The sequence below is a fragment of the Mirounga leonina genome, unplaced genomic scaffold, assembly GCF_011800145.1.
Source record: "Mirounga leonina isolate KUSES-001 unplaced genomic scaffold, KU_Mleo_1.0 Mir_115, whole genome shotgun sequence".
Lineage (NCBI taxonomy): Eukaryota > Metazoa > Chordata > Mammalia > Carnivora > Phocidae > Mirounga > Mirounga leonina.
The window spans coordinates 19,099,490-19,127,190 of NW_023270268.1; the positions used below are offsets into that span (position 1 = coordinate 19,099,490).

The window sequence follows — 27,701 nt, forward strand, 5'->3', positions numbered from 1 at the left end:
AATTATAGCAGGGTATTTTAAAATGGTTTATCACAAAGGAGAAAAGACTAAAAAAGAAATCTTACTGACTCATGGAGATACAAGTAATACTATAGCCCAGTCATGACACTGAGGATGCAAGGCTGTTTTGACAGTAATTAAGTGTGAAAGTGACCTGTGAAATGGGAAGTAACTTCTCTTTTGTTTAGGGCTAACAAAATCCAGAAATCAGTTATTTACTGTTCAACACAGAATTAATACCTCAGTATCTGTGAAGTAGGAATACGTTGGAGAAAAGCACCAGGTGCCTTTGGAAAGAGGATCCTTGCCAAATCTGAAAGATAGGCACTTGAAATCTCCCCCTGCCATTCTTTTCTCCTTGTATCATCAATTTCATCTCCCTCCCAAAAAGCCTGGTTTAGAGAATGATCTGATATAATTAACTTATACCAGAGTGTAAAATCTAAGTACAGGTGCTCCTTCTTCAGGGACATGAGCAATTTCAATCTTCTCCACAATTGAGGAACGAATGGTTCAATTTAGAACTGGGTTTGGTTTCCAGTTTTGCTACCTACCTTCTATGTGACCCGTGGACCACTTAACCTCCACGAGCCTCAGTTTTCTAGTCTACAAATGGGGGGTGATGGTAGTAATGAATACTGTCTTTATGTCAAAGTCGTATGGATTAAATTAACTCAACATCTTTTTACTGAATGCCTACTGAATTGCCAGGCACTGTTATAGGTGCCAGGAATTTAGGAGTGACATCAAGATAGACAAAGTCCCTATTCTCACGGAGTTTACATGCTAACCGAAGAAAGGGAAACATAATAAACCCTTAGACAGAGAAATATATTATGCCAGGAGGGAGAAGTGCTATGGAGAAAAATCAAGTATGGTGGCTGTGATGGGGAACTTTATGGGGAGCAGAAGGTGGTTAGGAGTTGTCACACCAGAGCTTCTCTAAAAAGGTAACATTTGAGCAGACACACCTGAAGGGAAAAATGGAGTGAGCCACGAGAATTTTAGGCAGAGGAAAACAATGAAAGCAGAAGGAAGAGCAAATGGAAAGTCTCTGTGGAAGGAACATGCTTAGAGTACCTGAGTCAAGAGTGACAGTGATTTTGAAAATATATTGTGAACAGGGTTTTGCGTGTTTTTATTCAGTGAGCTGGGAACCGTTGAAAAGCTTTAGGCAAAGAATGGACGTATCTGACTTATATTATAAAAGGACCATTTGGTATAGGGGTGTATACTGCAGAACGGATAAGGCAGAAGCAGAAGACAAGACAGGAGACTTCCATAATAATTTGGGGAAAGGGAGCAGTTGATGGTGGCTTGGGCCAGAGTGTTCGTTACTAGGGAGGGGTGATGAGAAATGGTTAGATTCTAGGTTCATTTTGAATATTTATCTTGAGCCAGTGAACCTGGGTCTGGCTAGGCTGTGCAAGTTTTTAACTTTAGCCACTAGAAAAATGGAATTCTCATTTATTGAGAGGGGGAAGCCTGCAGGAGCTGGTTTGGCAGGAGTGGGATGGGGTTGCACAATCAACAGTTCATTTTTGGACCAATTAAGTTTGAGGAGACTGTTGGGTGTTAAAATGGAGATGCCAAAAAGGCAATTCAATAAGTATGAAAGCACTTAATCTACAGCCAGGCTTCATATGAATGTATGAACTCAGGTTAAACAAGTTAATTCATGTTACTCCAGGACAACTGTGTACTCTACCCCCAAGGCAGAGCAAATGAGTGAGAAGTTGCGTTTACACATGCAAACCACTGCTCTTTCTGAAAATCCTGAGACATGTCATCAACTTTCATCTTTGAGCAACAGCAGAAATAGAAACAACAATAAAAACAAGTAAATAATAACAACCTAATTCGGATAAAAAGAACTCCTTGTTGAACTTTAGTTACAGATGTCTCTCTGGCATTTAAATGCTGAATATCACTGCTTACTGTAATTAGCTTTTTTATTCATGATTAGCCTTGACCTGTCAATTTAAGGTTAAAATCTAATGAGGATAATAAAATAAAAATTTTGAAAATCTGATGGCCCTAAATTACCTATTTCACCGTCTGAAAGCAAGTTAAGACCTTTCCTATTTAATGACATTTCATTAGTAAGCAATTCACGGTTAGATTTTATAAAAAAATAAAACAAAACCATAAAACATAAAATATACTATTCTGAAGTGATCTCTAAGATTTATTTTTAAATCTATCTAATAAAATTTGTAATGAAAAAACAAACTATATTAAATAAGCTTTTGGATATTAATATTAGAGCTTTCTTTTTCTCACACAAATACTTCTACATATGTATGTTAAGTTTTTAAACATTTTAGGCACAAATGTTATTATTCCTTTTTGGAAAATGCCTACTGGCATATACCATCTTGTCATTACCAAAGAAAATAATGTTTTCCAGTAATAGATATGAACAATGAGAGCAGGTTTGACTTGTACATGGGCTGCCTGAAATACTAAAATAACAAACATATTTCATTTTCCTACCTAACTACTCTTAAATCTGTTTAAAATGCCCACTTAATGGGCACCTGGGTGGCTCAGTCGGTTAAGTATCTGCCTTGGCTCACATCATGATCCTGGGGTCCTGGGATCAATCCCCATGTCAGGCTCCCTGCTCAGCGGGGAGCCTGCTTCTCCCCCTCCCTCTATCCCTCTCCCCAGCTCGTGCACGCAGGCTCTCTTCTCCCCCCACAAATAAATGAATAAAATCTTAAAAAAAAAAAAAAAAAAAAAAGCTCAGTAATTTGTTTATAAACTATCTAGATCCACAGGCAGAAAAAGCTGAATTATGAATAGGCTACCTCTATGCATTTCTACTGTAAAAACAAAGATCTACCTGTTACCTAATGTGACTTAGTTTGCATGTACGTCATTAGAATCTCTGAGACACAAAATAGCAGATCCCAGTGTCACAATATTTTCAAAGTGTTTTTAGTAGAAAAAATAACATATAAATAAAACATATTCTATTATTTTGCTTCTGATTTTTTTCAAGTATGCTTACTAATTTTATTTGGTGTGTAACTTTCTAAGAAAAAACAATTTCATATTATTCACAAGAAGAGAAATAACTGGGACAATGGTATATGTGAAAACTTCCACATCTCGTTGGTAGTCATATAAATATAAATTAAAGCAACCATGAAATATTACTTTTCATCTACTGGGTTGGCAAAGATTAAAAAGGACTAGAATCCTCAGAGCTGAGCAGAGTGAAGGGAAGTACTGTATTATCACTATGTTGATGGCCATGATGTCAACTGATAAACTTTTCTGGAGGGCAACTTGTCAACCTTTAACAACACTCTACAAGTATGTATAAACCCATCTACTCAGAAGTTCCATGTCAACACATTTAGCCTCAGGAAATAATTATGCAAGTATACAAAATATGTAATTAAAAGGATGTTCATCACATCACTGATAACAAAAATACTGGCAATAGCTTATGTCCAATAATAGGAAATTAAATTTGGTATATTTACACAATGGAATACTGTGGAACCTCAATAATTCTAATGCAGTTATATGTTTATTGGAAAATAAAGAGTAGTGTTGGGTGAAAATAGAATATTAGGGAAAAAGTAATTCTAAAACCAGGGGGAATATGGCCCAGTATTTATGTATATTATTCGTGTGTATGCATACAGTATATTTTAACACAGAGAACAAAATCTCAAAAGAAGGGCACCTGGGTGGCTCAGTTGGTTAAGTGACTGCCTTTGGCTCAGGTCATGATCCTGGAATCCCAGGATCTCGTCCCGCATCAGGCTCCCTGCTTGGCGGGGAGTCTGCTTCTCCCTCTGACCCTCCTCCTTCTCATGCTCTCTTTCATTCTCTCTCTCAGATAAATAAATAAAATCTTAAAAAAAAAAAAAAATCTCAAAAGAGATAGACAAAATGGCATGAATAATTAATTTTGGGGTTAGGATTATAAGTAATTAAAAATTTTCCTTTTTGTTTATCTCCAATTACTTTTTATTCTATCACAAATATGTAGATTTTGTAGAGTTAAAAACATTAAAGTATTGGGGTGCCTGGGTGGCTCAGTCGTTAAGCATCTGCCTTCGGATCAGGTCATGGCCCCAGAGTCCTGGGATTAAGCCCCGCATAGGGCTCCCTGCTCAGCAGGAAGCCTGCTTCTCCCTCTCCCCCTGCTTGTGTTCCCTCTCTCGCTATGTCTTCCTCTGTCAAATAAATAAATCTTAAAAAAACCCCAAAACATTAAAATATTTACACATTAAACTTAGAAAAAAGTGTAGGTTTTGAGCACAGGAGTAATTATCTGTAATATGAATAAGAATATGTAATCCCCAAAAAGATATAAAGCAATTTCTACTTTACAAATAAATAGATATTTGAATTAGAACACTAAAATATCTATCAACACTGAAAGAAATACAGTATCAAAAAACTTTGGGATATACCAGTAATTTATTATGCTTTTGTTTTTTGGCCATAATATGTTACTCCTAGACAATTTCATTAAATGAATATTTTCCCTGAGAAATAATATTATCATTGATGGTTAAATATTCACCTGAAGACCTGGCATCAGATACTTTAGACACAGTTAACAATGTCATACAAATACAACTCCTGTAGATTTAGTAAAAAGAGGCATAAACATATTGATTATATAAGAAAATCAATGTGCTAAGAATTGTACTAAGATATAGCACTTGCAAGTATAACAAGTACTTGACCTATTTAAAACTAGTATACTAAATTTAGTGAACATTACATACTCAATTAAAAATTGTTTTCCTTGCCTTATTAAAATTTAGATGAATTTTGGAAGAAATTATTGGAATAGTTCATCTGATTTTGAAAAATTAGCTAGTGGAGTGTGGGATATTCAAACTAATGAAGTCCTATTCCCAAAAAGTTCCTATGGCTTGAAGAGACATCCAAATCACTTCACTGACATTTACGTGATATATTGGAGCACTACATATTTATTTACTTTTTCACATTTTAAGTCATAGAGGTTTATTTATTGATATTTTTAAACTGATAAACGTGGTGAAATGGTTTATATGTTAAATTATTTAATCTGAGCATGACAGCATTTAAAATCCTCACTAAGGATTCCAAGTGTAAGAGTTTGGGAAAAGTCATCTCAGTTTTGGTATAGGGGTGTACCCATTATGCTATACACTAATTTTATGGTATGGATATCTGATAACCATTAGATAGCCAATCAAATGTATTTGTGAACCTCTGGTCTCACCAATAATTCTAACACCTACTGCTATCCAGGTTCATTCTTCAGAGCACTGGGAAATGTTTCATTAAAATATGTGGCTAAGGTTGAGGAAAAGGACGAGGGTAACAGAGAAAAAAACAAAACAAAAACAGGACAATTCTAAATGCAGCCTATTTAGAATAATAGGAGATTAGAAAGGCACAGACATGGTACTTCAAAAGTATTAATAAAAAATGCCTTTGTTTTAGTTAACAGCTTCCAAGACACTCACAAACTTTCCCCCACTTAGAAGAGCATATCTGCCTACAAAATTTGGCTTCTAAAATTGATAAATTAGGTGGTGATTATTTGCTTTCAAAAACTTCCCGCAGGTTTCTAATAAATGTGCGTTTAAATTGTGATTTGAGTTACCAAAATTAAACTTTTCCTTTCTCCTAAGAGATTGTTTATTCAAATTCATTCAGTGGAGGAACTTATTTTTTTCTGGAACTATTCCTGACAGGTACTAATTCTGCTTTTTTTTAAACAGAAATATTGGCCAGTATTTACTCTGAGTAAAAGGAAGCCCACTGTCTCATACATAGAGCTATTCAAAAGCACACTATGCCTCTGTGGGTCAGATTTTCCTCATAAGAATTAACAACTACTTCCCAGTAACTGACACCCTCCTACTTCTATTTTTGTTCCATCCAGCCATCCAAAAATAAGGCCTAAATCCTAACCCACACCATAGTTCCTAAAACATCCGAGAACAGATATCACATTCCTCCTACGTCCTATTCTTACTAGCGAACATCTCCAGGTTAACGGTGTATAATTCAGTGGAAAGTACATGGTCTGTGAAGTCGGAAATCAGTAAATTCTTGGTTCTCTATTATTGGAAACCTCTCTAAGCCTCATTTAAGTTTTCTCATCTGTGAAAGGGAAAACCCAAGCCTTAGTAGGGTGTTTTAGAAAAGAAATGAGTTGGCACAACTGATATCCACTGTAGTGTTTTACCCAGTGAAGAAGTTCAAGAATGTAGATGACTCTCTCCCCAGTTTATTCTTGTTTGTTCTCAAAATGAAGAACTTAGGGGTGACTGAGGCACTCCAGATATAGTGTGAATGGTTCAGAGTTCCAAGGATTGTACTCCTAAAAATGTTTCCTTAAGGCTTCAAGAACCTTAAGTTCCCACAGAATTGTAGTCAGCCAAAAGCCCACAAATTTTATTTATATGAAAATAAAGTAGGTTTCTCCTTCATGCATCATCATTTCTTTCTGACTGTCACTGAACACATTTAGCTATGTTAAATTCCATCTTGTTTTGGACCATCCTTTCAGTCCATTGAGGCCTTTTTGGAAACTGAGTTATTCTATCTAATCTATTAGAGCTCCCTTCTAGTTTTAATCTACACATTTCTGTCATGCAGAACTTGGATAAGCCCACACATTTTCTGAGATGTGTATTTCAGATGTACAGAGCTGCCTATTCCAAACTCACAAGCAGCACCAACTGCCTGATCTGAATGGTCCCTCCCCTTCCCCACTCTGTATTTCCTTTACTGAAGAGGCTGTCAGAGATAGGTCCTCACATCACTAGCAGTGCAGTTAGTACTCCAGGTGATTTATGGGCTGGTCCCAAGTAGAATGAAAGACAAAAGGTTCCCATCCAGTGAAAGGAGAAAATAAATATTAGATGTACTATGGCTTCATCCCTGAAAACCAACTTAATGCAGGTATGGGTGATCACCAGTGCCACCAGCTCTGTCAGCTTGGGTAAAATGTACCATGTAATGTGGAAAGGAACATGGGCTTTGGAGTCAGACTTCCTGGGTTCAAATACTGACACTACTATTTGCTTGCTGTGTAATGCTGGGAAAGTTACTTAGTTTCTCCGTGCCTTGCTTTCTTCTTTGGTAAAATTATAGTTATTGCTTTTGCTTTCGTAACAAAACAATATCCAAGCGTCGGAAAGGAAGGAAGAAAGGAAGAGAGGGGGACAAAAGAGAGGGAGGGTAAGAGGGAGGGAGGGGACTTACAGAAATTCATGCTAAAGGTATAGTCCTATTTTTGCTTTTCTAAAACTGTCCCTTCCAACCTACAACCCAAGCAAGTTTTATTTCCCTCTGCACTGCGAGGTTAAAGTCAGGCCAAATGAGAATTTTTTCTTGGTGGCCAATGCAGAGAGTCACTGTCCTTAGGGTCTTTTCCCTTCCAAAGTGGAGAATAAATTTAAACTCATCAAATGACTGAATTACAGGCAGTAGAAAGGAATGCAAAGAATTCTTAAAGTATATAATCTTGTTTTAAATAAGTGTAAATTCCCCTATGGTTCATTAATTAGTCATTTATAATCAACTTTTACAAATACTTTTTCACTAAATGTTCTTGGCATCACTCTTAAGTCTTTGTAGGTCACACTTTCCCTCCTAGTGCATGTATACTTCATGTGAACAGCCGAACCGTGGAGGCATCAACACTCCATAGCTGGTGCCCTGAGACCTGCCTTAGTGCTGGCTCCCTCCGCATTTAGTCTGGCTCCTGGGCTTGGCTCTGGCTCCAGCTTCAGGCTATGTCTGGTTTTCTGGGTTGCAGGGCTAGTGTAGGCCCATTCTCCCTCACCTAGCTCCACCCATAATGGGCTGTTTTATGTTCCATTACAACATAAACCACAGAAAGGAGACACTGAGAAAGGATGAGAAAAAGCAATGAAATATGAGTAAGGGGATGGGGTAGGGAAATAGCCTATAATTTTCCACATTCTGTTTCCTTTTACATACAATTAGCCCTGGGAAGTTGTCTATGTTAACAGAATAGACATGCATTCCTAGATATGTATATTTAAGAATATGTATATGTATATACATATACAACAATACATATTGCTAAAAATGGATGAACACTTCATACTGACCTTAGGGGGTTTAAACGGATAGTCTGGTGAAAAGGTAATGTCAAGAAAGAACACCCCTCCTTCATAGACAGATCCTGGGGGTCCCAATATAGTTGACCTCCATTCATAAATGTTGTCTCCTTTGGGTCCAGCACTGAAATAAGACATACAAATGAAATGTGCTTAGAGATTATGTAAACCCTGGAATTTAAAAAATTCTATTTATGGTAACAATAAATTGAGCAATTCCACAAAAACATAACAAATCAGGTAATTCTATATGATGATTCATTTGTCAATATCATCAATACTCTATAAAGAAAAGATGTTGGTATTACTTAAAAAACAGAACAAGGAAGATTCTGTCTTGCCATTCACAACTCTATACCTACTGAACAAAAGATTCCTAGGACCAAAGACCAGAGGAAGGAGCACAAATATTTAATAAAGCATGAAATTATTTGTGAGATCCTGAAAAAGATGATAACAGTCATAGGGTGAAAGACAAATTTCGAAGACAGAGGGGCCATTAGAGAAAAAAAGTGTAATAAAAAGTAGTCTAATTCCTTTGTTAACAACTGAGAATACAAATGAGGCTCATGGATATCAGTAAATGCTCATCATTCATAAAACTCAGCTCAAGTATCATATCCCATCTCAAGCTTCCTCTTTTCTCTTTCTAGCCAAAGAATCTCTGTCCCCTCAACCCCCATGTATCATAAATAGTGTGGTCTATAGAAAACAAGATGTATTATTTCATTTTATAACCATGTTTTTAATTAAAAATTTTTTTTAGAGTAAGATCTTTGCCCAATATGGGGCTTGAACTCGCAACCCCAAGATCAAGAATCACATGCTCTATCAACTGAGCTGGCCAGGAATCCCCTATAACTGTTTTTAAGTGTTTACTTTTCTGTCCCTCCCTAAAAGTTCCCTGAGGAATAGATTTTTGCTTTGTCTTAGGGCCTAGTAAGTACATGTTTGTTTGATGATGATGGATTCATAGGAAAGCAAGTGAAGCCACATGACTACTAGTAGTAAACATCTGTCTCTGAGTCTCAGACAAACTCACTGAGGAAAATAAGGCCCACATGAGTCAACTGAATTATAATCTCTCAAGTGAACAGAAGGGCAAATAAGATTATAATTTAGCTTTTCAGTGTTTTTTTGCTATATCAAGCTAATACCTGCATCTAATAGCCATAAATTACCCTTATACCCTATAGCAAAGTGGGCAGCCCTTTGGGGAAGATTTTATTGTCAACAAAAATTTAGCTACTACTCTTATTTTGAAATTAGTTTATATCTACAAAAACCTCAGTGTTAAGCAGTATATCAAAAAAGCATGCATCTTAACTAAGTTGGGATATATTCTGGGAATGCAAGGATAGTTTAATAATAGAAAATTATTAATGTAATTTACCTAAGAGATTAAAGTTGAAAAAAATGGATAATCTCAATGGGTGCAGGAAAAGCACTCAATAGGCTTAATAATAGCCATTCATGATAATAAAATTTTTTTTAGCAAAACTGGAATAGATGGAAACTTCTTTAACCTGATAAATAGCATTTACCAAAAAACTACCAGCAACTAATATATTCAGTGACAAAATATCAAAAGCACACCCTTTAAAATTGAAGAACAATATAAGGATGCCCACTATATGTACTTCTAATCATTCGTGCACTAGTAATCATATTCATCAAGGTATGAAAGACACAAGGAAGGAAAAAACAAAAGGTATAGATTGGGATGGAAAAAATAAAACTGTGAGCATTTGCAGAATTTATGTACACAGAAAAATCTATACACAATTTATTAAACTTAATAAAAGAGTTTACAAAGTGGTTAGATTTAAGATCAACATAAAAAATCAACTGCATTTCAACACACCAACAAAATTAGAAAATATATTTTAAAATATTTTTATAGTATTAAAAATAACAAAAAACCTATGAATAAATTTCATAAAAATATATAAGATTTTAATGGAGGAAATTATAAAATTTATTGAAATACAAAGAGAATTAAATAAATGGAGAGAGATACCAAGTTTATGAGTAGGGAGACCCAGCATCCTACAGATGTCAATTTTCCCCAAATTGATCCAATGCAATTCCATTCAAAAGTCTAACAGTTATGTAAAAAAATGAAACTTGACAACTTGATTCTAAAATGTGTTTGGAAGCTCAAAGAAATCCCTCAAACTTTTCCACATACTTACACGAATCTGATATAGTCAGAAGTAATGGGGCTAAGAAAACAGTTTTTGTATATGGCAAATAGAGAAACTGGATTTCTACTTCAATAAACATACAAACCTTTGTTGTAGATGGATTAAGCACGTCAATGCAAAAGTCGGAAGTTTTAGAGGTTGCCTAAAGAGACTGACAAGCCACAAACCAGGAAAGATGTTTGGATCACATAAAACTGACACAATTCTAGTGTCCAGAGTATACGAATTCCTATGAATCAATAAGAAAAAGACTAGCAATCCCTTAGAAAAGACATAAATAGGCATTTCCAGAAAGAAGAAACATAAATGGCCAAAAGACGTATGAAAAATATCCAATCTCATTAAAATCAGGGAAATGAAACTTAAAATTAGAGTTCAATATTATTTTACACAATGTATAGGCAAAGATAAATGCGTGACAAAACCAAGTGCTGATGAGGATGTGGAAAAACAAGAACTATACATTGCTGAAGAGTGTTCAATCACTTTGGATAAGAATGTGGACTTATTTAGTTAAGCTGAATCTATATACTCCTATATTACAACATTTCAATTGCACTCCTAGGTACATACCCCAGAGAAACTTTTACACCTGTGCACCAGAAAACATATACAAGAATGTTCATGGAAGCACTATTTTTAATAGGAAAACTGGAAACAATACAAATGTCTACTGACAGAAAAAGGAATAAATTTACCCAAAGGAATACAACACAACAGTGAAAACATACTGATTAACATGGATAAATCTTAAAAGTGTCATATTGAATAAAAAAGCAAGTCTAAAGGAATATATACAGTATGATACTATTTTCACCAAGTTTGAAAACAAGCAAACAAGAAAATACATTGTTGAGGACACAAACATATATGATAAGCAAGAAAATGAATGAGAACAAAGCTCAAAAGAGTGTTTCCTGGGTAGAATCAGATGGTGGAGTAGCACACAGGAGCTTCAATGGTTCTGGTGATGTTCCACTTTTCAGTATATATGGTGGATTCAGGAGTTACCTGTTTTACTATAGGTCTCATAACTTATTTATGTGTTAGATATGTTCTTATATATGTACCAAGTTTTCACATTAAGAACAATGATGTCCCAAAAGTCTACTAAAATGCTATATGAGGAAAGCAAGTTTACAGCATATGTACAGTGTGATCTTATTATATAAACTAGAAATATAAAATAGTATTTTATATTGTTTATGGATACATATCTATGTCAAAGTCTTTGAAGAAATGAACTGGAAAGATAGGCCTAAATTCATGACAGTGGTTGTGCAGGGAACAGGAGAAAAGAGGAATAGGGTGATGGGATAGCTCTGAAGATAGGGAACGAAGAAAAGTTCAATTTTATCTCTAGTTTTGATCTCTCTTATTTAAAAAGGATGAAGTAAAAAAAAAAATCACAGCCAAGTTTATTGCAAAGTGCTGAAATATACTGAGAAGCAGAGCAAGGGGCCAGAGTATAACATTCCTGCTGCATGTTCCTCTTGACCTAACCTTTCCTGAAGCTGACAGTGAGGTACAGACAGAATACAGTCAGATGACAACAAAGCTTTGGCAACAATAGCCCCTTGTTGCCAGACAAACTCACTTATTCAGATGAATAATACACATGGTTACGCCCTGAGCTATAATTAGACCCAATATGAATAGGTAAGTTTATCAAAAGGAAGAACTTAAAAGTAGAGTAAATTATAGGTTTGTAGTTACAACATTACTTCAAGGTAGATGAAGAAATTTAATTTAAAAAATACACACAGTGAGAACACGGCTATGAAACAATGTGCATAGACATGTTTCCCAAATACCAAGATATAATTTCTCTGAGTCACTTTGAGAAATTTTAAGATGACCTTCCAAGAATGGTCATCACAGTTAATTATATAATTTAGGCTGAGAAGTCACCAAATAGTGCCACCAAGGAAGGGACTCAGAAATAGAAGTCAAGAGATATCTCACAAAAGCAGGCAATGCCTGTAAATTATTTACATTCAATTAGTGCTCGTTTTAAATTTTATTTGGCTCTCAGTGAGAAAACCATATTTTATTAGTTCTCTGAAATCAGTCACCTATCTATCTTGTTATCAACAATGGATTAAATAACACAGCTAACATCACTCTGAGTTGGTTTATTTTTAATTTTTTTAATTTTTTTTAAAGATTTAATTTATTTATTTATTTGACAGAGAGACACAGCGAGAGAGGGAACACAAGCAGAGAGGGAGAAGCAGGCTTCCCCGCAGTGCAGGGAGCCCGATGTGGGGCTCGATCCCAGGACCCTGGGATCACGACCTGAGCCGAAGGCAGACACTTAAAGACTGAGCCACCCAGGCGCCCCTCTGAGTTGGTTTATACTGTCCAAATGCGCCTTTAAAAAAAAATACTAGTAGTAACAAACTATCTTGAACACAGACTGGTGTTTTAAAATGCATCTAAAACTTATAATACTTCTCTAATATATACAGATTAAGTCTCAGCAGTCTGGCCTCCTCTATCATCTTACAAGGGGCATGTCTACACCACTTGCGGTTCCAAAGCTTAGAGCAGTGGTTCCTGAACTACACAGCCCTTTGTCCCACTCCCATTTTGATATGTTTCAGTTGAGAAATCCTGGAATAAAAGCACAGAATTGTGTTGTACAATACAGTAGCCATGTGGCTACTGAGCACTTGAAATGTGGCTACTTATTCACATATGCTGTAACTGTAAAATATATACCGAATTTCAATGACAATGCAAAGGAAAGTAAAATACATCACTACTTTTTGTTAATTACATGTTGAAATAATAGTATTTGAGATACACTGAACTAAAAAGATATTAAAACTTACCACCTATTTCTTTTTATTTTTTAATGTGGCTCCTAGAAAATTTAAAATTACACAAGTGGCTCATATTGTATTTCTGTTAGACAATACTGTTCTAGAGCAGTGCTGTCTAATAAAACTTTCTGTGATAATGAACATGTTTTAGTTCTTATCCTTATTCGGTATGGTAATCACTAGCCACACGTGGCCTTCAGGCACTTGAAATGGAGCTGGTGAGAATGAGGAAGTGGATTTTCAATTTCATTTGATTTTAATGAATTTAAATCTAAATAGCTCCATGTAGCTAGTGGTCACATATATTGGGCAATAGAGATCTAGTAGCTCCAGTAGCCCATACTGACCAAATGAGTTTTTTTTTATTTTAATTTTTATTTATTTATTTATTTTTAAAGATTTTATTTATTTATTTGAGCCAGAGAGAATGAGATAGAGAGTACATGAGAGGGGGGAGGGTCAGAGGGAGAAGCAGGCTCCCTGCCGAGCAGGGAGCCCGATGCGGGACTCGATCCCGGGACTCCAGGATCATGACCTGAGCCGAAGGCAGTCGCTCAACCAACTGAGCCACCCAGGCGCCCGAGTTTTTTTTTTTTTTTTTTTTAATATGTCAGAATTATTTGGATTTATATAAAACAGAAGAATGAGCTTTTATATACTTTGGACCAAAAAAGTGAGAAGCCGAAGCTGCAGACCATCTTATATTTTCAATGATCACTTCCCCCTTAAGCTGACCAAATAAAAGTTAGTGCCGCAGACACGGGCACTATAGAACGATGATGAAGAACATGACTGGACTCTAAGCCAGACTTGCTTTTCTGAATCCTAGTCTTACCATGTAAGGCCTGTAGAGCCCTGGGTGAATATGTAATCTCCCCATATAATCTTTCAGTGTCTTAGTTTCCTCATCTACAAAATGAGGCAATTACAGCATGAACCTTGTGGAGTAAGTGAAGTTTTAGGAGAGCTTGGAAAATGGGGCCTGTAGTGGCTCAAATAGTATGCTTCCAAATGTCTGCTGCTATTCTAGGTGTTGTTACGCTTTGTGGATGATACAGAAATTCACCAACACACTCAAAAGATTAATTGCCTGGGGATTTTATAAGAAGGGTTTCAAGATCCCCGGACTAGAAAACAGGCTACCAAGACCCAGACATTAATAATCATTTTCACTACCACCATTATCACCATCATCATCCTGCAATCTAATCTTAGGGTATGTATTTAGATAGGGCAGAACTTTGGAAACCATCAGAAATCAAAGCTGCCACTTCCAGGAAATCCAATTTTGCATTGAATGGAATGTTTATTTAACATCAGGATTTTTAGGTATGTGGTTATTTAGCAATGTTTTCTCACTTGCAGTATTCTTAATGATCAATACCCTTAATTTTATTTTCAGATTTTATTTTTTAAAGAAGAAAGATAAACACAGCTAACAGTTACATTTCAAAATAAAATGCAATTAGATAAATCTATTAAAATGCAAATATCAGTTAGAAAATTACAAATTAGTTGTAACCAAAGTTGCCGCTTGGAGAAATTCTGTTAGAGAATCAACCTTGTAAACTGTGTTCAGCTTCTTTTTTTTTTTTTTTAAAGATTTTATTTATTTGACAGACAGAGAGACAGCGAGAGAGGGAACACAAGCAGGGGGAGTGGGAGAGGGAGAAGCAGGCTTCCCGCCGAGCAGGGAGCCCGATGCGGGGCTCGATCCCAGGACCCTGGGACCATGACCTGAGCCGAAGGCAGACGCTCAACGACTGAGCCACCCAGGCGCCCCTGTGTTCAGCTTTCTATGCTGCTGCCTACAGTGGATGAACACTTCTACACATATGAAATATTACACATGTACAATAAAAATGCTGAAAAGGACTAAGCACTCACTGTGTCTTTATTTAAGATCCTAAGATGTTTTAAATACATCTGAATACTTTCAATGTGCTGTGCCACCGCTGTGACTCTAAGACCAAGAGTTTTTGGCTGTGCCTGCTGCCTTTTCATTTAACATCGACTCTAAGATAGAAAAAGAGTAAGGCAGCTCAGGCAATGTAGGGATCTTGGCTCCAAAGGACAAGAAACGTGCCTTTGTAGAGAATCTCTGATGTGCCAACAATAACCTGAAATTGATGGGGACAGAATAGTGAAGAGAAGACAGTACGAGGGATTTCTCAGGAGCTCTGGAAATCTCTGCTTATCTGTCAGATTCCACATAGCTGAATTCATCCCTTTCAGTGATGAGCACAATGTTCACAGGCAAATGACATGCTGCACATATGTCCAAAGTCCCTTTGAGAGTGAACAGCTGCAGGAATCTTGAGCTTTCTGCTTATAACACAATAATGTGTGTTTCTCTAATGTCAAACTGGAAGGAAAGAATAGTCCCATCCTTTAAAAAAATACAAAAGCAAGGCCAGACCAGTTACAGATAAGGACAGTAGGAAAAGCAGCTAAAGAGGGGAAATACCACCACTATATGAATGAAATGAGAAAAAACATGTGGAAGTGGGGAGATGCAAGGGGGAAAATGTTTTCAGACTTTTCTCAAGGCCATGAGCTGACCTAATTGTTGCTAAATCCAACAGTGCCTTTTGTTTTCATTTTATTGAAACTGTAGCTTCTACTCCCTGATTCCTAAAAAACTCTCTTCCCCAGGTATCTCTCCAAGAGTCTCTCTCTACACTTTAGGGTAACTTCTCCAATTCTTTTGTCCTCTTCAGTAACATCTCTTCAATGTCTGCTTTCCTAGGGGTTCTACCCTCAGTTACCTTGTTTCTTCATCTTCATTCTAGGTATGTTATTATCTGCCTCTGACAACCTATCTAACACTGATGGAACCTCTAACCGGGCAGGAAACCCAAGAGTCATCCTTGACTATGCTTCCTTCCTCCTTCTCTTCTCTTAATTCCCCAAAGTCTACAGAAGCTATCTCTATAATCTGTCTACTGGCTGCATTAGCTCTCACTTAGTTGGCACCAACATGCTATTTCCCTACCTCCAGTCTTGCTTTCCTTCAATCCATCCACCAAACTGCAGTTGGGCAATTTCCAGAAAATCCTTTAAATGGGATCTTCTGTTTTTCTGCTTTCTCTGACTTCTTAATACCTTCAAGATCAGGCCCAAATTCCTTTGAAGCATACAAAGTCTTTCAAAAAGATCTGCCTCCAGCTGACCTCTCTGGCCTCATCCCTTGCCACTCCCCTTTCCTCCAGCTCCATTCTCCAGTCATATTGGACCTACTTATAAAACTTTCAAGGGAGCTGGACTTTTTTTTTTGTCTCCTGGCTTTGGATAAGATTCTCTGTAGGTCTGACCATTCTATTTGTCCTTTAGGCCTCAATTTAGCTACATTCTCCTTGGGGACATCTCCTTTACCCTCAAAGGCTAAGTACTCCTTTGGAAGTGGTAACATCCTATGTATACACAGCATTATAAAGTCATTTATGGGACCTTTAATACTTGGAAAAGAAGAAATCTTAAGAAACAGCATTATTTGGGTCATAGGAAAAAAAGAATTCATTCTGATAGTGAAAAAAAAAAAAAATCCCCTATAGCTAAGAGGGTATTGAGAAAATAGGCCAGGATTATAGCTCTTGAGAGGGCAAATGAAGAATGGTATTTCATAAACTCCTGAGGTCTCCTATATTTGTATGTAGTAATTTTTTTTTTTTTGAAGACCAGTAACACCAAAGTCTACCACATTTTAAGAGATTAGGATACAACAGTGGTGATAGAAAAGATCCCTTTTGTATACTAAGTTCTAAGCAGAACTGAATGATTAATATTTTCTCCTTCATATATTTTTCTTTCCAGTTCTTAGCAGTCTGGTCCTTATTCTTGACATATTTCAAGAAAAAGAATTATTTTATACTTTTTATCAATGAGTGCTTAATTAAGGAGAAGGATCTCTGTCCTCAATCACACTTTCCAGATTTGAGATGTGAAAAACAAAACAAAACAAAACAAGATTTCAGTTGACTGTAGATATCTTTTACCAAATTGTACTTTAAAGTCACTACTGTTATATAATTTGTATCCATGTTAAGAGGGTCAACAACCTAGCAGAGACGAAAAAACTGGAGAAAAACAGGTTTTTAAACAAAATAAAATTAGCTTAATAATCACAGTACTTCCTTTTCCCAGGGAAGGCAGTAGCTAATAAGATAGCGTCCTTAGTGAGTAAAACTAGCCCTCTGTAAGTTACTGAGAAACAATGACTGACTCAGTGACTTGATGACACCTTAGGCTTCTTTCTATATTATGTGTATGGTATGTGGGTGGGTGGCTGTGTGTATTTTATTTTCCCAATGTGTGATATATTGCAGTGAGTATGCAACTGCGCAACAGACTTAAAATTTTAAGACATAGCTGTATGAAATAATGAGCAAGGAGAAACAGAGAAATTGAGAAGCAGGAAGGAAGACCACAGGGAAAAACTGCCTATGGTTCCTTTTCCTCTCAAGCTGCATTTTTATAAGACACATTCACTTATAAGGACAAAGACAGTCACAGTCAAAAAGAACCAAATCTTATTTTATATATGTGGGTTGTTAGAAATAAGGTTACAATTATAAAGACTTGGGAGAACATCTAGTTCAACTTTTCTTTGTAACACAGAAGAAGCAGAAGCATTAGAACTGGACTGGAATTTCACTGAGTTAGACAACTAGGCATAAAATCAATCTTAAAATACTTAAATTACTGAATTATTACTTAAAATACTGAATGATAGGATTTTTAATCCTTTAGTTAGCTGAAAGGATTCTAGAAATAAGTTAATCAAGTTGTTTGCAGCCTTTTTTTTTTTTTTTCTTTTTCAACATCTCCTCTTCTTTTAGAAAAAATTACCTCCTTCAGAAGTGATTCTTGGCATGTCTTTGGTGGGGGATGATAATTCCAAAAAATGAAAAAGCTCCTCTCCCACTGAAAATCATTTCTATCAAAGCCTTCATTTCAAAACTGGTAAGTTTCTACAAAGTGAAGTGCTTTGCTCAAGACCACACCCATAGAAGAAAACCTGAGCCCTCTGATCCTAAGGAGAGGCTCTTACTGTTTTACAACCACTATCAACTTAGAAAGGAAGACTCAACTGGAAAAACTATATAGTTACCATTATGATGAACTGCCCGGTGTAAGACAGGAGACCAGAGATTGACACTAACACCTGGGTTTTCTTTTATCTTTTTATCCTGGGCACGTTTCAAGGACTAGATTTAGGTTTGGTGAAAAGCCATTTTTATTTTAGCTACCCAATTCTTCTTCTTCTTCTTTTTTTTTTTTTTAGCTTTTCAAACTAGAAATACTGATCTTATGCTACTCTTTCCATTTCTTTAGCAAGCATACCACTTCTTGCAACTGCTTTTGTTGCCCACCTCCCACCCTGATGCTTGTGCCTTTTCTCTATTCTGCATAAGAGATGAAAGGTCGCAAGGTACTCAGGATTTCCAGGGCTAGCCTCTCTTATCTGCACTGTAAGAACAATACCGGCATGTGAGCTAGCCAATGTAGCAGGTAATATTTCTTTATTATTTAAAATTTTGCCCCATGCACATGTTAGATAGGAAGGCTGTACAGCTTTAACATGTCTATTGATCTTATCTGCAGGTTAAATAAGCTTTTGACAAGAGTGTAAGCCACTGTTGCCCTACACAGTTCTGAGGAAGCCAAATCCTTCCCAAAATTCTTTAGTTCTCAAAAATGTTACTATTCACAGAGGGCAGAATGTAAAGTTCCCTGGTATCATTCCAAATGCAGCTTTATTGTTTTCTAACATTTATAATACTGTGTCAAAGTAAAAATTCCATTTGAAAGTTACCAAGGGGCAGATCTTAGCGACAGTTAACTATTCCTAGTATAGTTAAGGTTTATCTGTTTATTTGTATAGAGTTATTATCAAGGCAATTTGTTTTCCAAGTAGATTAAATACCTCCAATATACTCAATACACTTTTCATTGGCTGAGAACATTTTTTGTTTTTGTATAGGAAAATGGTAAACAATAATTTCTTCCTATGCCTAATTTATTCCCCAAAATACTGGCTGCGGTATCCTACAACCTGCATTTTTCTTTGTATCCCCGACATTGCTATCTGGCTCCAAGACCCACCATCACCGTTCTCTTCCAGCAGGTCAACTAAAAGGTCAATGGCAAAAGCAAACCGCACACACAGATACACAGTAAATGTCTGTTGAAAAATAATAAATAACCATCTTTTGTAAAACACTAGGCTATTAGTATAATAGTAAAGACAGTGGGCTTCAGATCAAGACAGCCAGGGGTTGTCCTGGCTCTGCCACTAACCGTGTGAATGAAAGCAAGTTATTTAGTCTCCTACTGTTCCTTTGCTTTTGAAAGGATGGCTCCCTCATAGAGTTGATGTGAGCATTAAATGAATTAATACATATAAACAGCTTAAAATAGTGCCTGGCCCATAGTAAGGGTTATAAAATTTATGCTATTAATATTATCAGGTAAGTGAGAAACTAGTAGGGCTGAATCAGGGTCCTGAAGCTCACCTCATCCTTTACTCCTGGACCCAAGACATGGAAATAAATTTAGGGGGTCTGACTTCCCTTTTCTGGACCTGCTGTATGACACCGTGTATACTAATGTCTCTGTCTCTCATGCTTCTCCCTACTCAATACTGAGCTCATGAAAGAAAGTGACAAGTGACTGCTAAGTCCCATCTTTCTTGGTTAATAATTCAGTAAAGAATAACTTCAGTTTTACATGTTCCATCCTATAACAACATCTTGAGACTGCACCAAGTCCAAATTCTCAGATGCTGTATAATAGTGGCTTTAAAATTCATTCTCTAGAGGCACCTGGGTGGCTCAGTCATTAAGCGTCTGCCTTCGGCTCAGGTCATGCTCCCAGGGTCCTGGGATTGAGCCCCGCATCGGGCTCCCTGCTCTGCGGGAAGCCTACTTCTCCCTCTCCCACTCCCCCTGCTTGTGTTCCCTCTCTCGCTGTATCTCTAGATATCTCAAATAAGTAAATGAAATCTTAAAAAAAATAAAATAAAAGGGAAGCAAATGAAAGGCTCTAGCAACATTTCGTTCCTCACAGTAACTGGAGGGGTGGAGCTATGACAGCACTTTCATATTGCCTAGTTGTCTAAGAACATTATGCTCTTGCTTTCATGAGAGATTTTGCAGTCTGCCCCTGTAAAACACTTATAGAAGTGACTCCCAGCACTCAACTTAGTGATTTAATATTATACAAAGTTCATTAGTCATGGTATCTACATCAATTTTCTACAAAAGCTATTACCTTTCTGATTTCAGCCATTGCCTTCTCTCTCTGTAAGCAAAACACAGATTTTGCTGAAGATCTGCTATTTAAGAACCACCCATTTGTAGTATCCCGTAATAATTCCTGTCAGTGTAGGCTATCTTTGAGGGATTTAGTGGTTTTTGCTTTTTGCAGTGCTATAATGGTGGAAATAACTTATACTGCCCATCCCCATCTTACAGTGCCTGCTAATACGTAGGGTTGTTGGCTGCCAAGCAGATTTAATTTACCCACTTCTCAGCTTGCATTAACCTTTGAATAAAAAAGCACAGCTGAGGCTGCTGTAAGAAACAAACCCAGGAATGAATAATTAAAAACACCTCTTCAGCCTTGGAAAGACCAATTCCTAACATTTGGGGAGATTTAATTGTGACTGAAGCATTAAAAAGGCTAACTGTATTCTTTATAAACTGAAACAAATGCTAAGGACATAGTGTGACTACAATATATGTAGTATATGAAAAGCAAAGCTCTGAAAGCACCCAGTAATCAATTCAAATGAAAAAAGTAAGAGTAGTCTGATTCTAAAGAAAAACAATTACTCCTGAAGATGGTCACTCGTATTGTCTATATACAGAAAAAACTGCTACTACTTATAAAAAGCTATTATACATCTGATACAGGTGGACTGGCTGGAATAGCATTTGAAGGGATAGACATGTTACAGCTGAAACAAAAGATTGAGAATAGAACAGATTACAGGAAATCCCTATCTTCTTTGAATCTGTCAAGTGCTTATGACAGCTGGGATTCTTCTTTGCTTTTGATGGATTTAATTTTCCGTTGGGAACCCAAATCTAATGTAGCTGTCATATTATTTGTTAAGATCACTAAACAGTCATTACTATTTTATATACTTGCTAATACACTGTTAATATCTAATATCATATTTGAACCAAAGAGTACCCTCTTTAGCTATAAACAATTATCTGTTTCTAGACCTTCACCAAAGGGCAGGACATCTCCCTAAATCAAGGAGGGCAGTTTCCTCCCATTACTTACTTTAAAGTATGTATGTTTAATTCTTCAAGTTAGGAAATTTTTCTTGCACTTAATTATATTTTGCTAAATTTAAGGTCTTTTCCTTTACCTCTGTTCAAAAAACCATTATTGTCAGTGCCCTTCTCCTATAGACCTTTTAATTACTGGGAATTAGGAAGGTAGAAGGAATTTTGTGGCTTTTAAAATGGCTTTAGTTTCATTTATGCTTCTTTTGGTTCTCTGAATCTTCTCTCATTTTTGGTCTATCTAACTAAAGATGACTTTTTGTACATAACAGGTAAAAGGGTGACCAAATGAGAACAGAATTGGATTTGCTATTTTGGTATAGACCAGCTTCTCATTTGGGAGAACAAGAATACTATTTTTTTGTTCTTGTAGGTTATATTCTTAATATTTTCCTGTATCACATCAATTTTTGATATAAGAAAAGTGTTGGCTTATACTGAACTTGTTTCCTGCTGGGATTGAAAATTTTACAGTTCTATTTGTAGTCACCACTGGAAAACAGTTCTCACTACTCTGGTTTCTTCTGAATGTCCCTATATTCTTGCTACCACCCTCAAATTGTCAGATATTTGTTTCAGTTTCCTTCGGTATTCAGTCTATTGTATTTTTCTCAGAGTTAGCCATTTTCTAACACTTGGTTTCATTCCAGCCCCAGCAAAATAAATGATCCCTATCCCTGGTTTCCCATAGGCCATGACTTCTGTCTCCGTGACAGCACTAACCTAGGCTATGTTGTTCTCAGCCTTCAGCAGACTGGAGTCCCTTGGGGGCAGGTACTATGTCTTACTCACCCTTGCATCCTTGTCAGCTACAATGGTATCTGGAACCCAGTACCTAAAAGAGCATTTTTGGATTCAATGTGATTTCACAAAGAATTGACACTTTTTTTTTTTTTAATTTCTCCAAGAAGGACTTTGTTTTTTCTTTTTTTTTTTTAAAAACAAACAAAAAAAAATGAAAAGGAAAAAAAATTTTTAATTAACATATAATGTATTATTTGTTTCAGGGGTCCAAGTCTGTGATTCATCAGTCTTACACAATTCATAGTGCTCACCAAGGAATTGACACTTTTAACAGTGACCAAAAAGGGTTGAGGGCAGAGTAGATACTTAATAAACATATGGTTAACTTTTGGGAGGGGATGGGATTATATTTTATTTTAAACCTTTTAATTTTAAATAAATTTTAAATCTATAGTAACATTGCAAAGGTAAATAGTATAGTCCTCATATACCTTATAGCCAGTTTCCTCTATTATTAACATTTTACATTAGTATGGTACATTTGTCAAAAGTAATGAGTCAAGATTGATATATTATTATTATTAAAGTCCTTAGTTTATTTAGATTTCCTTAGTTTTTATCTAATGTCCTTTTTCTGTTCCAGGATTCCATCCAGGATACCATATTGTTTAGTAGTTGTGCCTTTTTATGCTCCATTCTTTTTTTTTTTTAAATACAGGCATACCTCATTTTATTATGCTTTGCTTTATAGCACTTTGCAGATACTACATTTTTTACAAATTTAAGGTCTCAAGTTAGTCAGCACCATTTTTTCCAATGGCATGTGCTCACTTCGTGTCTGAGTCACATTTTGGTAATTTTCCCAATATTTCAAACTTTCCCATTATTATTATATTTGTTATAGTGATCAGTGCTCTTTGATATTACTATTTTAGTTGTTTCGGGAGCACCATGACCACACCCATATGAGACAACACACTTAATCGATAAAAATTGCGTGTGTTCTTTTTTTTTTTTTAAAGATTTTATTTATTTGACAGAGAGATACTGAGAGAGCACAAGTAGGCAGCGTGGCAGGCAGAGGGAGAAGCAGGCTCTCCGCTGAGCAGGGAGCTGGACCTGGGAATCGATCCCAGGACCCCAGGATCATGACCTGAGCCGAAGGCAGCCGCTTAACCAACTGAGCCACCCAGGCGCCCAAAAACTGTGTGTTCTGAGTGGTCTATTGACTGGCCATTTTCTCTCTCCCTCTCTGTGGGCCTCCCTATTCCCTGAGACACAACAGTAATAAAATTAGGCCAATTAATAACCCTACAATGGCCTCTATGTGTTCACATAAAAGGAAGAGTTGCACATCTCTCACTTTAAATTAAAAGCTAGAAATGATTAAATTTAGTGAGGAAGGCATGTCGAAAGCTGAGACAGGTTGAAAGCTAGGCCTCCTGCAGAAAGCAGCCAAGTTGTGAGTGCAAAGGGAAAGTTCTTAAAGAAAATTAAAAGTGCTGGTCCAGTGAACACACGAATGATGACAAAGCAAAACAGCCCAATTGCTGATATGGAGAAAGTTTTAGTGGTCCAGATAGAGGATCAAACCAGCCACAACCTTCTATTAAGCCAAAGCCTAGTCCAGAGCAAGGCTGTAACTCTCTTCAGTTGAGAGAGGGGAGGAAGCTGCAGAAGAAAAGTTGGACGCTAGCAGAGGTTGGTTCAGGAGGTTGAAGAAGCCGTCTCTATAACATAAAAGAGCAAGGTGAAGCAGCAAGTGCTCATGCAGAAGCTGCAGCAAGTGATCCAGATCTAGATAAGATAATTGATAAAGATGGCTACATTAAACAACAGATTTTCAATGTAGATGAAACAGCCTTATATTGGAAAAAGATGTCATGTAAAACTTTCATAGCTGGAGAGAAAAAGTCAATGGCTTGACTTCAAAGATTTAAAAGATAGGCTGGCTCTCTTGTTCCAGGCTAACGCAGTTGGTGACTTTAAGTTGAAGCCAATACTCACTGACCATTCTTTTTTTTTTTTTTTAAAGATTTTATTTATTTATTTATTTGACAGAGAGAGACAGTGTGAGAGATGGAACACAAGCAGGGGGAGTGGGAGAGGGAGAAGCAGGCTTCCCGCGGAGCAGGGAGCCCAATGTGGGGCTCGATCCCAGGACCCTGGGATCATGACCTGAGCTGAAGGCAGTTGCTTAACGACTGAGCCACCCAAGCACCCACTCACTGACCATTCTAAAGGTCCTAGGGCTTTTACACATTTATGTTAAACCTACTCTGCCTGTGCTGTATAAATCGAACAACAAAGCCTACGTGACAGCTCATCTATTTACAACATGTTTTACTATTTTAAGTTCCACTGTTGAGACCTACTGTTCAGAAAAAAATGATTCCTTTCAAATTATTATTGCTCACTGACAATGCACCTGGTCACCTAAGAGCTTGATGGAGATTTCCAATAAGATTAATGTTGTTTTCAGACCTGCTAACACAACATCCATTCTGTAGCCCATGAATCAGGAGTCATTTTGACTTTCAAGTCTTATTACTTAAGAAATACATTTTGTAAGGTTACAGCTGCCATAGATAATGATTCCTCTGATGGATCTGGGCAAAGTAAATTGAAAACCTTCTAGAAAGAATTCATGATTCTAAATGTCATTAAGAACATTCATGATTCATGGGAAGAGGTCAAAATATCAACATGAACAAGACAACCCTCATGGATGACTTTGAGGGATTCAAGACTTCAGTGGGGGAAGTCACGGCAGATATGGTGGAAACAGCAAGAGAACTAGAATTAGAAGTGGAGTCTGAAGACGGGACTGAATTGCTGCATTCTCATATTAAAACTCTTAACAGATAAGGAGTTATTTCTTATGGATGAGCAAAGAAAATGGTTTTTTGAGATGAATTTACCTCTGGTGAAGATGCTGGGAAGACTGTTGAAATGACAACAAAGAATTTAGAATCCTACATAAACTGAGTTGATAAAGCAGTGGCAGGGTTTGAGAGAACTGACTCCAATTTTGAAAGAAGTTCTACTGTGAGTAAAATGCTATCAGGCAGCATTGTGTGCTACAGAGAAATTGTTCGTGAAAGGAAGAGTCAACAGATGCAGCAAACTTCACTGTCGTCTTATTTTAAGAAACTGCCACAGCCACCCCAACCTTCAATAACTGCCACCCATTAGTCAGCAGCCATCAACAACAAGGCAAGACCCTCCACCAGCAAAAAGATCAACTCCCTGAAAGCTCAGATGATGGTTAGCATTTTTTAAGCAATAAAATATCTTTTAATTAAAGTATGTACATTGTTTTTTTAGACATGTTATTGCACACTTAATAGGCTATAGCATAGTGTAAACATTACTTGTATATGCACTAGGAAATTAAAAAATTAATTTGACTCACTCTATTACGATATTTGCTTTACTACAGTGGTCTGGAATCAAACCCACAGTATCTTTGACCTACGCTTGTAATAAAACAAAAATTTAAGTAGAGAAAGTGAGGTGTTATGGAAATATTTGGTACTATCTTTGCAACTTTGCTGTAAATCTAAAATTATTCCAAAATAAAAGTTAATTTGTGCTCACTCTGGCATCACATATACTAAAATTGGAACTATACAGCGATTAGCATGGCCTCTGCACAATGATGCCACACAAATTTGTGAGGCGTTCCATATTTAAAAAAAAAAAAATCTAAAAACTGACACGCAAAACGACAAAAGCAATGTCTTTCTCGAGTTTCCTTTAAAAAACCTTCTATCCGTACAAATGTTCATCTTGCACAATATGTTTAAGTTTTAAATGTTGAATATATGACTACTCATCTCTCTACATGGAAGTTTCCCCAAAATACTGCCAAACACTTTCCATTAGCTACATTCCAGTTCTATTAATCACTCACCAAAAATATCAATAAAATACCAACATTAAAATTACTTGCTTTCTGGGGAGGAGAGGCATGGGGAGAGGTGAGCGTGGGGATATTTCAACTAGATGTGCTCTAAGTGTATGAATTCAGTTTGCTTGATCCTTTGCTCCCCAGACCCTCAACCCCTCCATGGTATATTAGTTATTTATTCATGTTACTAAGCTCAGGGAAAGTGGATATACAGTAAAAGAAAAGTTAGCTGGGATGTCAATGGCTACTTTCCAGTGAATGAGATCATGACATTTTAGGAATCCAAAGTACCTTCTCAAACCCATCTCCCCTTTATCCAAAGACTATAGACAGGCTGTGTCATTCAAGATTTTGTTTGAAGCAAATATGTCAGTGAATTCAAGAGAAATGAAACAACCCCCTAGAAATAGTTAAGATTTGCTCAATGGTGACTTATCAAAACGGTGCAGATATCCATTCCTGTAACCTCCTGTAAGTAAGCAGGGGAGAATGCATCGCTGACAGCACCATAGCTCCAATATAATTACTGACAGATAGTAAAGCTACTTTTTAATATTGTAGTCCCAAACTTTCCTTGTTATACCTGCCTATCAAATGTTTGTTTTGAGAAGAATGGAAACTGATAAGAAGGAGAATGTCTGAGAGACCTGAGAAAGAAGTGGGATTGACTGAGCAACAGTTAGTTACTCCAGGATACCTGCACATCTGACCATTTATCCTCTCACTTACTCCTGGGCATATATAAATATATACATGAGAAGAAGGAAGAAAAGAAAAAAGAGAGAAACAAGGCAGTAGGAGATAAAAGAAAGGTAAGAGAGTAGGAGTAAAAACTAGGTCTGAGACCACTAAAATGTGACAGGATAGACTTAAAATTTACTATTATATTTTTAAAAGCTAGCAGAATTGAATTTTCTTGTCCTATTCCAGTTCAAGCCCTGATGAATATAAAATCTGATTTTGTTTAGATAAAATATATTCTTTAATATGTAAAAAGCAGAGCAGGGGCGCCTGGGTGGCTCAGTCGGTTAAGCGGCCAACTCTTGGTTTTGGCTCAGGTCATGATCTCAGGGTCCTGGGACAGAGCCCGCTTCTGGCTCTGTCCTCAGCAGGGAGTCTGCTTAAGATTCTCTCTCCCTCTGCCCTCCCCCAGTAACTAAAACATCTCCATCAGATTTGATTTACATTTAATGGCTTTAGCGTACCATGATTTCTTCTTAAAAAAGGTGTCTTACTCTTTAATAACATAAAGAAATGCTTAAAATATGTTAAATAAAAAGAAAAAAATGATGTAAATGAAATCAATTTACTTGTTTATTTATTCATGTATTCAACAAATATATTCTAAGCTCCTTCTATGTGTCGGTCACATAGGTAATGCAGATTTAGCATCAAACAAAACCAAACTCTTATGTTCATGGAATTTATGAGAAGATAACACTAAGCAAATAAACACCCAGTTTGATGGTGAGAACTAACGGGGAGCAATAAAATAGGTTTGGTAAAGGCAGTGATTCCAAATTATTTTTATTTTTTTTTAAGATTTTATTTATTTGTGAGAGAGAGAATGAGAAACAGAAAGC

At 36.6% G+C, this 27,701-nt stretch overlaps 1 protein-coding gene and 1 non-coding gene across 5 annotated transcripts in view; one reads left to right on the forward strand and one right to left on the reverse strand.

The window, feature by feature from the left end:
• The window catches only part of UBE2E2 (ubiquitin conjugating enzyme E2 E2), a 373,227-nt gene that overhangs the window by 79,011 nt on the left and 266,515 nt on the right, over positions 1-27,701 (reverse strand). Inside the window, exons 1-2 of one of the 4 annotated variants that reach the window (XM_034993804.1) lie at positions 10,419-10,997; positions 8,118-8,250 (exon numbers count right to left, since the gene is read on the reverse strand). In XM_034993804.1, coding sequence (XP_034849695.1) covers positions 8,118-8,250; positions 10,419-10,675 — 390 coding nt within the window. In that variant the 5' untranslated portion in view covers positions 10,676-10,997. Of the gene's footprint in view, positions 1-8,117; positions 8,251-10,418; positions 10,998-27,701 lie in introns of those variants that run through there. The other 3 variants (XM_034993814.1, XM_034993834.1, XM_034993825.1) reach the window with 3 other exon arrangements.
• Positions 25,798-25,901, forward strand: LOC118007164. The gene has a single exon (XR_004678298.1). It is a non-coding gene; the product is annotated as a U6 spliceosomal RNA (small nuclear RNA).